General features: G+C 39.4%; 1 protein-coding gene across 8 annotated transcripts in view; it reads left to right on the plus strand.

Moving 5' to 3' along the window:
• mef2cb (myocyte enhancer factor 2cb) overlaps nt 1-12853 on the plus strand; it is a 92700-nt gene that overhangs the window by 51552 nt on the left and 28295 nt on the right. For all 8 annotated transcript variants that reach the window (XM_077561363.1, XM_077561369.1, XM_077561367.1 and 5 more), the window contains one exon: nt 248-451. In XM_077561363.1, the coding sequence (XP_077417489.1) occupies nt 248-451 (204 nt within the window). The remainder of the gene's footprint in view (nt 1-247; nt 452-12853) is intronic.

Below are 12853 nucleotides of genomic sequence, written 5' to 3' on the forward strand. Positions count from 1 at the left end.
GTATTTTCAGTTCCTTAAAATGCAGCTTTTTTTCTTTTTTTTTTCCTTTTTCCTGGTATAGTGGTTGGACTGTATCAGTCGGGGGCTGTTCAAACTTCAACGGATTTCTGTTTTCCTTGAATGCACTTTCAAGTTGAATGATAAAATGTTTTTGGGTTCCTTTTTTATGCCGACCATAGCCAATGCATTTGTGAACGGAAAGTGTTGTCATCCTCCCAAGGCTAATCGTGACCTTTCCCTTCCCCAGGTGACATTCACAAAGCGAAAGTTTGGCCTCATGAAGAAAGCCTACGAGCTGAGCGTGCTGTGCGACTGCGAGATCGCGCTGATCATCTTCAACAGCACCAACAAGCTGTTCCAGTACGCCAGCACGGACATGGACAAGGTCCTGCTCAAATACACCGAGTACAACGAGCCCCACGAGAGCAGGACCAACTCGGACATCGTGGAGGTGAGTCCGCGAGTCCACGCAAACACACGTGCGCGCCCCGACGCGACTGAATCATGGGCGGAAACGCGCAAACACGCCAGATGGTCGTGACTCACTACTTCTCTCTTTTTGTCTTCACACTCGTCACTGAAAGGAAAAAAAAAAAAAGTGCGTTAAGTTCTGAATAGGACACGTTTCAAAAGAAACTGTTAATAAATGGTAAAGTGGCACAGTTCTGCACGGTATAGTTTACAATAAAAAGATTAAACTTTTCAAGTTGCAATGAGTGCCTTGATAAGTGTCTACTAACCCCCCCCCCCCTCCACCCCCACCCCCCTCCCACCTCTCCTTTCAAAACTCCCATGAGGTCTCTGAGGTCCAAATTAAATATAAATGCTACCTTCTCATTCTGACATTCATAATCATTTTAATGCCACACACAAACATGATTAGGCAGTATAGGCAAGCACTGCCATGTAGAGGTGCCAAAATTGATCAATTCATCGCCAAGTAATCGATTACCAAATTCAACTATTTTAATAATCAAGTCATCGTTTAAAGCCGTTGGTTAACTTAAAATAGTCTAAATCCAACAGTAATTATTCTCTGTAGTCCTCCAAAAGCAGACTGGTTATATTTTGTGTTTAATTATAAACAACTATCTGCTTTTACTTTGAAAAACGACGTCCGAGCCATGTTCCAAAAGGTTGGTGAGTATGACATGAATCCCTCTTGTGTGATGTTGTTTAATTGTTGGTTAGTTGTTTTATTTTTTTTGTGGTTTTGTAATACAATAAATAAGACTTAAAAATAAAGATTTAAAAAAATTGATGGTGACAGCCCTACTGCCATGGCGTCCAGGGTTGCCAAAAAAATCTGGGAAAATCTCAATTTATTTATATATGCTGTCATTAAATTTTAAATAATTATCATTCACGCTAAAATAGAGATAGAGCAATTAATCTATTAATCAACAACTGATTGATTATTAAAGTATATGATAATTACTTTGGATAATCATTGAATCGTTTATATTCTTTTTTTAATGTAAATTTGTCCAAATTCTCAGAATCACAGCTCCACAACAGGAAATATTCTCACGAAAGCGGATTGTCTTTGGTTTGAACCAAATACTCTAAACCAGTTGCTTTTTCTTTGGAAAACTATGATCCATTTTTTTTCAAGATTTTTTTTGCCTATTTTTCTCATGTTCCAGACCAAACCAGTAATTAATAATTAAATTTCTTTGTGCACTGTTGATTTGAAATAATATCCTGTTTTTGAAAAAAGGATAGAATGTCAAACTTTTTTTATCCGATTCGTCGATTGATCGAAAAGTAATTGACAGATTAATTGTCTAAAAAAATCACTTAAAAAAAATAAAAAATGCTTTCACATCTGGCTAGCTAACATTTTTCCTGCTTTTATAGTCAATTGTAATGCTATTTCTTTTTACAGTTTTATATATCCAATTTTTAATCCTAGCTGTGTTTTTAAACCAATTCATGACACGACTCCGCCGACACCATTGATCCGGCTCTCCGAGTCGGACACGGACCCGAAACAGCGCGTGCATGTCGCTAGCCTGGCTGCCGACAACTGCAAACACGTTCGTCAGGTTGACTAGCGAGCAGGCGGATAAAAGAGCAGATGACGCCTGTTCAGTTACGCAACATTAGCGCCGAGTTCTGACCAACCTGGTGGGCGGGGTTTGATCCCGTTCTCTTGCATCATCTCGTGCCGTGCCCGCACGAGGAGAATACATCCTGTCACACTCTGGATTCAATTCAACCGGGGCGCCTGATTAAGCCATCATTTGAATGTATTTGTTCTACCTGACGACAAATGATGTATACCAGGCTGAATTTGCTGGCTCCGAATTTAAGAAGACAAGATGTACTGAAGCCCAATGAGATGTAATGAATGACTAGTGGAGGCCCACACGCACCTATGGATCAGGCCGGCCCAGCTAATACAGGAGCCCGCAGCGTGGGACATGTTTTTATCTCTTCATATGGGTGTTGCTGGGCTCCATGCCACTGGGAGTCTCCAGATGGCAATCTGCCCTCACCGTCAAACCTTTTCAGTTTGCACATTCGCATCAAATGCCGTCTGCTGTGGACGTCGCATTATTCCAAAGATGTCCTTTTCAAGACATTGATATGGCGACTGGGATGTAAACTTCACAGTTTAGTTTGCTCTTGTTACTATTTGCCGCGCTTCCTATGAGGTGCCGTTGCGTGTGTTAAGATAGCTTATACGTTAACAGTTAGCGTATAGGCTGATTTTGATCCAAACAAAAACAAAAGAAAGCCGATTTGGGATTTTATTCATTGAATGCTGGAGCAGGAGCTGTTTTGCTAATCAGTGACTTAAAGTAGCACTTTTCAACCTTAATAAAATATTTTCATAACTCTTCTGATGAAACATCGACTTAAAACTAGTTGAATGGTACCTGTATCTGTATCATTATTATTGGCACTAAACAACTATAAAGTGGATGGTAGGAACACTGTCACACAAAAAACTACAAATGTGCTGACTGCTTTATGGCATACGTCACTTTACCCTTTTACCCATTTGTTACAAAGACGGAAGTCAATTTGAATGCGGTGAGCTCAAAAATGATGCAATGCGCTTGTCCTCATGAGAAACGTGGTCTTCCTTCAGGTATAACGTCACCAACTTTGTCCATACGGCGGCACCATAATCAACGTAAACGGAAAGTTCCTTAGTGTTGCTTTAATTTGAGTTGCAATTTTCACATTTTGAGGAGCAAGTTGTTGCAGTATATTATGCAACAGAATAACATTATCAATACTGGCGCGACCAATGAGCTGATTCCAGGCCGCCCTCACTGCTCAGCACTTTATTTGAAGGGACAGGAAGTGATGTTTACATCAATGTGTAAAAAAAAAACAAAAAAAAAAAACAAATAAATAAAAATAATAAAAATAATAATAATAATAAAATATATATTTATATATTTATATATATATTAATAAATACTATATAAAATAAATACATCAATAATTAAAATAAATTTAAATAAAAAAATATGGAAAATATTTACAAAAATATAATGTAAATAGAAATAATATTTAAAAATAATATAAATAAAATAGGTTTGCAGTATTGCTTTACTAAATTTTAAAATAAAATAAAAAACTGCCATGTGAAACCACTTATTTTGAGCCTTGTTCCAGTATGAAGCTTTTCGAGAGTGAAAAATAATGCAATTCATCTTCACCCATGCCTGCATTACATTCCGATGATGACAAATATAGTGCATACGAATCGTAATTCTATGCGAAATGTCCTTGTAAAATCATATCTGCATCAGTAAAGCATTACATACATTTTGCCCATTATCGCACAAAGCCCTTCAGTCACTGCAGTTCGTGTAACGTTACTAAACCAGAAAACTTGTCACATTTCAACAAGTGTCCGCGATGCTCTCTGTAACCGAGTCTCCCTTATTGAGCCGAGGATGGCCAACATTTAAACAGCCGTGTCAGGAAAGATGTTTAAGTGGGGGGGAACGAGGTGGGAGTGGGATGGGGGGCTAAAGCTGCAGAGCGCAGGGACCCCCAGAGGTCTGTGCTCCAAATCGATGCGATGAGGCCGGGATTGGCCACAGGGCTGACACAAGCACGTTTAGCGCGGACGCGAGTCGGAGGAGGGAGGTGAACGTGGGTCGGGACCCTCCAGTGGAGCCTTGCGTGCCGCTGCGAAAGCTTCGTCAAGGTTCATAAACGTGGGCGGCTCGCTGGGTCGGGCGGGAAGGCAAAGCGGATTTCTTGTTGATGATGATGAAGCGGGTCAACAATAATAAAGGTAGAAAATCAAATGAAAGCTTGCGCGCAGATGAATAAGCGTAACGCTAAAATGTGACTTTGCCGTCTTTGTCCGGAATTTGTAAAGCATGTTTGCTTTTGAGAAGTCTACAGAAAGGCTTCCTTCTGCCTCTGTTGCTGCTGTGCCTGAAGGTGTAGTGGGAGGGAGGCGAGGCAGAGGTAGGGGAGCAGAGCTCAGCGTGGGCGGTCGGCATCGAGGGCCGCTACATTAGCAATAAAACTCTATGTAATTAGCATGTCTTTGCTTGATAATTAGCGTTGTTGAGAGAGTGCCACTGAGAGTGTAACGCAGCCTCTGCAGCTACTGCATGTTTACAAGAGGCTGCAGGGCTTTCTCGTGGTTTTTTCCTTTCTTTCTTTCTTTCTTTCTCCATTGAACATGCTACATTTCAAGTCATGAGATGATTTTCCAGTATGCTGACATATGCTCTGTTTGGTTCAAATTAGAGCTGCCAAACGATTATGTGTTTTAATCAGATCACATCTTAGAATTTTGATTAATCACGATTAATTGCTTAATAAAAAAAGGCTTTTTGTATCGCAATTTTTTTAATGAAAAAATGAAAAAATCAAATTTGAAAGCACCGGTTATGTGTTAATTATTTTGACATTTAACGTTATGAGGTTTTCTTCAACATTTTTGGGCACGCGCTTATCCTCCTCTTTTTCCAATCAGTTAATTACTTAATGAATAAAAAATGACCCCAATATTTTGACATGAACAAATATTCTAAATGTGATACGCAAACATTTATTAAATGCTTTACTTTAATGCACATAATTATGTTTATTGCTAAAACACAACCTGTGCTACCTTAAAGGTAGCCATCCGCTGTCACGCTAAAGGATAATCTATGGTCAAAATAAATAGCGCTATTAATCTGCGTTAATTCATGATTAATGCGATAATTTTTTGTGATTAATTAATCATTAACTTTTTAACTTTGACAGCACTAGTTCAAATACATGAGAGTGAGTCATAAAAAAGACACACCAAACATTATACTATTTACATTACAAAGGGGCACATCCTCATTAGTGTGAAAAATTTTTTTTCGATTTTTTGACAACTAATTGATTATCAAATTAATCGACAACTACTTTAGTAATTGCTTAAAACTATTGTTTATCTTAAAATTGTCCTCTGATTTCATTCACCCTCTCAATAGTAAATATTCTTTGATTTCTGTTTCTATTCATAAAAACAGACAAATTATCTTTTAGTTTCTATTAGGAAAAAATATACTTTTACTTTGGAAAACAATAACAGAAACAGTAACTATTCAATTAATCGATGGAATAGTCGATTCTTAAAATATTTGATTCTTAAAATATTCCCTATTTCCAGTGAAACCTTGAAGGTTGAACACAATCGCTTCAAATTTGGTAGCAAAGGAGATAGGAAGAATTAGGGTTAGGTGCAACAATTACTCGATTAATTAACAGCTAATCATTAATGAAATGGATCGATAATTAATTTTGATAATCAATTACTGTCAGGATGGAAATGAAAACATCCGTCCATCATCTAATTATAAATCCGATTCGTCGTATAATCGACAAAATATTCAACAGTCTAATCGATTATTAAAATAATCGGTTAATTTTCCTTGACTTTAAAGTCATATAGGTGGCAGTTGTTAATTGCAAGAGCATATCAAAAAAATCCTGTTTTTGGTCTCATTTTGGACACACCAGCAATGCAGTATAGTGGCAGACTGGCATGGCTCAGGTGGTAGAGTGGCTGTCTCCCAAACTGAAGGTCATGACTTGTTCGTTCCTCAACGCTTAAGGATTTATTTATTTTTTTATGTACTCAAAAATCTCCTCCAAAAACTTGACTAAGTTTTTTCAAGTAAATATAACTTTTTTTTTTACAGAACTTAAAACATTTTGATGAGCTCAGCAAGAGCAGCACTCTCATGCCATCGTGGAAAGCATCACATGTAGCGGCACATGGCGCTAAGCTGACCTCCCCTCCTTTCCGACCGTACCTGTCAGAAGACAGGCCGCTAGCCAATCCCATTCCAGCAGCTTAATCTAATCTGAAAGTTCAGCTCTCCTCGTAATCTTCGACAGCAGCAGGAGCGAGAGCGTGCTTCCCGTCCTCACCTCGCCCTCCCCGCCTCGTTTGCCTCCACTCGGGAGGATGTATTCCATGCAAAGGGGGTAGTAAGTAAGCGGGGAGGTGTGGGACCGAGGGATGGATGGGTGCGAGCAAAAGGAGGAGGGAGGGAAAGAGGGATGGCGGGCGGAAGGCTGGTAATTATTTCCAAAGGTCATTCTGTTAATGACTACCCGCTTGGCTAATGAGATTCAGCAAAGCTCCCTGGCCATGTTTCACCCGGCGTATGTTTCACCGCTGTGCCAAGATGTGTGCGAGGCACAGGTGTGTGTACTCGGTCCGGGTGCGCCGACGCTCCACTGTCAAGTATCAAAGTATGCCGACAAGGCAATGAAAAGAGCGAAGACGTCGCTTTGTAAATACGACGAGAGAAGACAATTGGTGGACTGTTCATTAGGTACACCTGCGCGCTCAAGTAGCATCAAAAGGGGTTGATAAACAATGATCCAATCCATGCTTTGTCCTTCATGGAAGTAGACCGATTATCTTTTGTGTTTAATCAAAATAAGACATTTGCAAACATTTGCTTTTACTTTGGAAAACAATAACTGAACCAGAGATTAAATATGTTTCAAAAAGGTTGGTGAGTCCAACATCAATGCCTCTCGTTTTTTTACTTTTTTTTTTTTTTTACTTTTACTTGACTTTTCACGAAACAACTAGATAAATAAAAAATGGTTTTGTAATACCCTTTAATACAAAAATAAAATTCCATTCGATTAATGTAATCGATAGAATAATCGATTCTAAAACTATTCGATAATTGATATGCAGCTCTTATTTATTGTTAGTAAGCTCTTTTAGAGCTATGCAGTTCTTCACTACCATCTTGGATCGACATCAATACTACCAATGGGCCGATACCCAGCCTTATTTCAAGGTATCCGCACTTGTGACAGCTCACGACGATAACAACCTAGAAATTTGCAATTAGAAGAATAGAAAATTGCCGTTAATTTCATGCAATTTAAAGGAAAAATGCTATATTGGGATATATAGGCCTTTCTTTCAAATGATCTGTCGTTTTTTGGGGGGTACAAATTTATGTAACAGAAGTTCTAGTGGCATCTGCTCTTGGTATCGGTATCGGTGACTACGCAAGAGTTGAGTTCGAACTGGTATCGGTCTGGGGAAAAAAAAGTGTTATCAAACATCTCGAATTAATATGCGTATTAAATGAATATCTCTCGAGTGAGTCAGTCGGACTTTATTTCATTTGTAAAGGCAATGCACTTGCATTGTCGCTCATTAGATTTTGCAGCAAGTGTTGCGGCTCTTGACTTTACATTAGGAGCAATTCTATCCTGTATGCAGTAAGTGTACGGCACATTAACTCTCTTGAGCACGTCAGTGGCAGGACATGTGATCTGGCTCTCAGAAGTCGCAGTGTGCTCATGTTCCGCCTCGCGCTTGCGAAAATATTTTCCAGCATGTGTGCTATTCTGTGTGCTTATTTGGTTTCAAAACACCGTGGAGAACATTAGCCTTAAGGAGTTTCAGCTCGCTGAATGACTTCTTCTCATGGCTTTCAAAAGCTGTGTAATCGTGCCACTTTGAATAGCGACGCTAATGCTAATGTATCCTCCGCCACTTTTGCATGGCATCGTGTCTTCTGTCCCACAACTGTCCACTTTTGGGTGTAGATCGCGGGGTGTGGCACGGGGGCAGGATCGCCACGGCCATCACGGGGCTTCGGTGTTTACTCACGGCGCCGGGGACAGGCGGCACTGCTTATTTTTCCTGCTGAGGATTAAGGTGCGAAGCTGCTTTGACGGCCTAAGTAAATTAACATTATGGCATTGGTTGGTAAGATTAAGAAATGAAGAATTCGCTCAAGGTATAACTAAGATATAGCAGCCTGGGTAAATGATGGAATACATATATGTACAGTATTTTTATTTTTTTTCATGATTGCAAATTTGGCAATTTTGTACGACGGCGTAATAGGGCCACGTTTAAATATATATATATATATTTTTTTTAGAGGGCGGGGGCAATATTCCAAGAAAAAAAACTTGCAAATTTCCGAGTTTATAAAGTGGCAAATTTGCGTACTACTCGGATGTTTATGCCAATACTTTAAAACCTATAAACGTCCAAAAATCATTTAAACTTTATCTATTAGTTTAACTTTTTTTTTTTTCACTTTTGTTAACAAGAGTGTGAAAACCTAGACATTTTTTTTATATAATCTTTTTTTTTTTTTTAAAGAAAAGATTATTAAAAATTAGGGGCGTCAGGCGATTAAAATTTTCAATTGCAATTAATCGCATGACTCCAATAGTTAACTCACGATTAATCACAAATTTTATATCTGTTCTAAATGTACTGTATATTTTTTTTCTAGGTTTTCATACTCTTGTTAACAAAAGTGGAAAAAAGTTTTAAGCTATTATGAATAGTTCAAATTAATTTCTGACGTCTATAGCCGTCAATGGCAGTGAATGAGTTAAGGTCGGTTTTTCAAATCAGGACGTAACCATATCACGTTAAGCATTCGCACTTTGAAGCATTTAGGTACCGCCAGCGACAAAGACGCCTCGCTTTGCGAAAGTCCGCACTCCGAGGATCAAGCATTTAAGTTAATTTGTTAAAATAAATATTTTCTTGTACATTTATGTTTCCAGAATTATTATTTACCCATTCATGCATTTTGGTATTTTTTGTACAAGTAGCTAAGTTGATGTGTCGAATGTGCTGCTCTTCGTCATTCACTAGCATTTACCTAAAGTATGCTAGCTTCTGATTGGCTAGTGTTTAGTCAGCTGATAGGGGATCAGGAAGTGTTGTTGCTCTAGCTGCCATGTATGATGAGTAAAGTTTAAATTAAGAATGAATCTGTCTCAATCCTGCCTTTTCATTTTATAAACAGTGTCCCATTGACAACCAACAAATAAATCTCATTAGACTATAGCTACGCTACGTTTATTTTTCGTAGGTTTCTGAGTTTTTTCTTGCAAATCTGCCACTTTCTAAACTCGCAATTTGACGAGTTTAGAAAGTGGCAAATTTGCGAGTTTTTTTCTCAGCATATTTCCCCCGCCCTCTAAAAAAATATTTATATATTTACAAGTGGCCCTAATATGCCGTCGTAATTTTGCTCTTTTCCGTCACTTTAGCAGTAGTATCACAAAAGCACAAAAAAAGGCAAAGACATAACACGCGGGCTTGATCCTTTGGACGCTCACTGAAAAATTGCGAGGTGCACGGACGACTTGCTTGACGGTTCGGAACGCGACGTTTATTTCCTGAAATGTTTCCCAAATAGCCGGGAAGTGCGACTCTAGAGGTTCCACTTGTTTTCATAGGCTCGGTGTTAACAACAGTGGCAGCTGTAAGTAAGCTGGTGAGTTGTTGGAAAAGCAAACAAGCTACTGTATACGTGCAAAAAGCTCTTGTAATGTTCCATGTGTCACGCAGCTGTGTTTCCTTCCCTTCTTCCTGTCTTCATCAGCTTCATCGTCCTTGGGGCTCTACATTTGCAAAAAAAAAAAAAGGGGTATAAATTCCGTTTTTAAATTAGTGAGGGTTAGCATTGTTTTTCTTTGATTATACTTTAAAATGTTCACTTTCTAAATGACTGCTACATTATCAACACAGCGAGCGCTATCACTTACATTTCACTGAATGTGACCTCTTTTCTAATAGATGCCTTTATATAAAAGGATTTTTTTTTTTTTTTGTGATTTTAAAAATAGTTTGTGGTGAGGCTAAAAATAGCTAGTAGCTGCCGGTCTTTGCTGAGAGGACTTTCTCCCCCACCCCCTTTTGAGTGTTGGGGGGTGGGGGGGGGGTTGTTTTTCAAACAGAAGAGTGTGTAAGCAAGCAGAGCTTCATGCTATTCATTCAGTCCTCATCTCTCCCCCTTTCTTTTTTCCTCTGATCATCCAGCATGAATAATTGCTCTCATCAACCACATGCATGACACCGTCGGCCCAAGACCCCACGGTGCCTATAAACATTTCATCCCTTGAATAAAGACGCCTGTTATTTAATTCACTTGGCTCCCCCCACTCCCCACGCTTAACCAAACAGTAGTTTCCTGTCTTGTTGTTTGTTAAAATTCATACATAATAGAGAAAAACATGTGCCCAGTTCAGAATTAACGCTGAGAACCTCTTTGTCTGTGTGTTTAAAATGATGTTATTGAGAAAATGACCGATGACCTGCCCCCGAGCCTTATCAAGCAATGTCGCCAAAAGTTGCCTTAGTTACCTAACTGATTACTTGCTTTTAAATGTAACTTAGTTACTTTACTGATAACTTGCTTTAATAAGTAACTTAGTTACTTACCGTAATTGATGACTTGCTTTTAAAAGTAACTTAGTTACTTTACTGATAGCGTGCTTTAATAAGTAACTTAGTTACTTTACTGATTACTTGCTTTAAAAAGTCACTGAGTTAGGCTATGTATAATAGTATATAATAGTATCGCTATTTGTTTAGGGATTTTAGGACATCAACGAGAAGCATGAATTTTAGAGGGCTTGTTGCTCATGAGGAAACCCACACAAAAAAAAGTCTCGATGAAGACATGACTAAAAAGACACAGGAAGTCTGCCATTTTGGTAACAAATGGTTATTTACGGTGGGTAGAACCCATTAGAATTTTCTTGAAAAATTCAACCCCCATTGCCAGTTTTAATTACCAAGAGGACTTTTGGTAGGGAGGTCTGTCATCAATAGTCCCACAAAAAATTTTCATGAACTCAAGACTAAGACACAGGAAGTCTGCCATTTTGGATACAAATGGTCATTTGGGGTTGGTAGTACCCACCAATATTTTCTTGACAAATTCAGCCCCCAAACTCGTTTTCAGTTCATAACATGAAATTTGGTAGGAGTGTCTATCGTGATAGGAATCCACCTGTATTTTATTATTAATTAACTATTCGTTTTCAATAAAAATACGTGCGTGGCTGAGAAGTGTGTGCTGGTCATTAAAGTATTGTTAATTCTTGCTAACTACTTCATCCTACAGGCAGTCAACTATAACCATTTCTAGTGTTGCAAAATGTTATTATTCAAAGTAACTTTCCGTGAGGTTTGATAGATTAGTCATGTTACTGATATCACTGTTATCAAGGCTGGCACATTAGACGACATCTGCCTGTCCTAGACACAAGAAGACAACTTTAGCCAGTTCCTGTTTAACAGACTATACACTATGCCTCTTAAATTTTATACGAGAAGCTAAAAACAGGAAGGGCAGATAATGTACTTGATCTACAAGCTCAGCATTTTCGCCCCCCACATCAGACACGCACTGTCCAGAAAAGCAGAACCTCAGACGTTAAACTTACGACTGGGTTTGGATCTCTCTCCGGGGTGTTTTTTAAGGTCAATATATTGCAACGGAAGTCTGAGGTAGGCACACGACAACAAAAGGAGCTTTTAAAAATAGACCGTTTGAAATGTGCCAATATGTGGTCCCTGTGGTGTGGAGAGTCAGGCCACTTCTAAGGCCACGCTGCCAAGGCTGCCAGGCAAGGCTTTTCCACTATGCAGCCCAAAACAATTCACGCCAGCCATTACGATGAAATGATGCCTTGTTCTTTGAAACTATTTGTGGAAAATTTGAAATAATGATCTATTTTTAAAAGTGCCATTCCCCCCACCCAGCCCCAGAGCTTCCGTCCCCCTTCCGCCCCTCCTCCTCTGCCGCCGCCCATGACCCCCCCCCCCCCCCCCCCCCTTCACTCCTCGCCATAATTGCAGCTTTGGGCAGGGTTTGAAAATCCAAGGTCACATTACAGAGGTCAAGCAGCTGGTCATTGTTACTCAAGGCCTCCCTCAGGCTCCCTCTTCCTGCTGTGGAGCCACGCGATAAGCGACCGAGTGACAAAAGACGATAAGTCATGATTGGTGGGCAGTGAAAAAAAAACAAAAAAAACGAAGACATGAGGCGGTTGTTTTAAACGACCCCACGTTTTAACGTTTAGAATTGCTATGTTGTGTTTGGAGCTAAACAAATGCGTCGTCAATTATTGAATCTGAAATCAATGTACTGTAGACACATTATCATATCTGCAATTTAGAATCGACATTATGCTATGTGACCGGGAGGGCAGACAGAATAAAAAAATGGTAGACTCAGAGTTTTAGACATAAGTGCCCTCTTTATCCACTTATCTGAGCTTGTATTGTCCCGTCATGTCTATCTGGGTAATTATACAGTGCGGTGACTTGTCTGAATGACCACTTTGTTCACTGGGCTCGGATGCTGCAGTAGCAAAAGCGTGTTGGATTGTGACATGTGCTCAGTGTGCGTCTCTTCCATATGGGAACGCTGCGCCATCTGGTATCGTGCTGCATGCGGGCTATAGCTAAGATGGCCTGTATGCGAGCGGGCTCTTGTCTGAGGGGGCTTTTCCTAATGGTGATTTTAACACATGCACATCACACAGTGCTATGGTCTGATCATGTTTGGAGTGTTGTTAT

This window comes from Vanacampus margaritifer, chromosome 3 (genome assembly GCF_051991255.1).
Source record: "Vanacampus margaritifer isolate UIUO_Vmar chromosome 3, RoL_Vmar_1.0, whole genome shotgun sequence".
NCBI lineage: Eukaryota > Metazoa > Chordata > Actinopteri > Syngnathiformes > Syngnathidae > Vanacampus > Vanacampus margaritifer.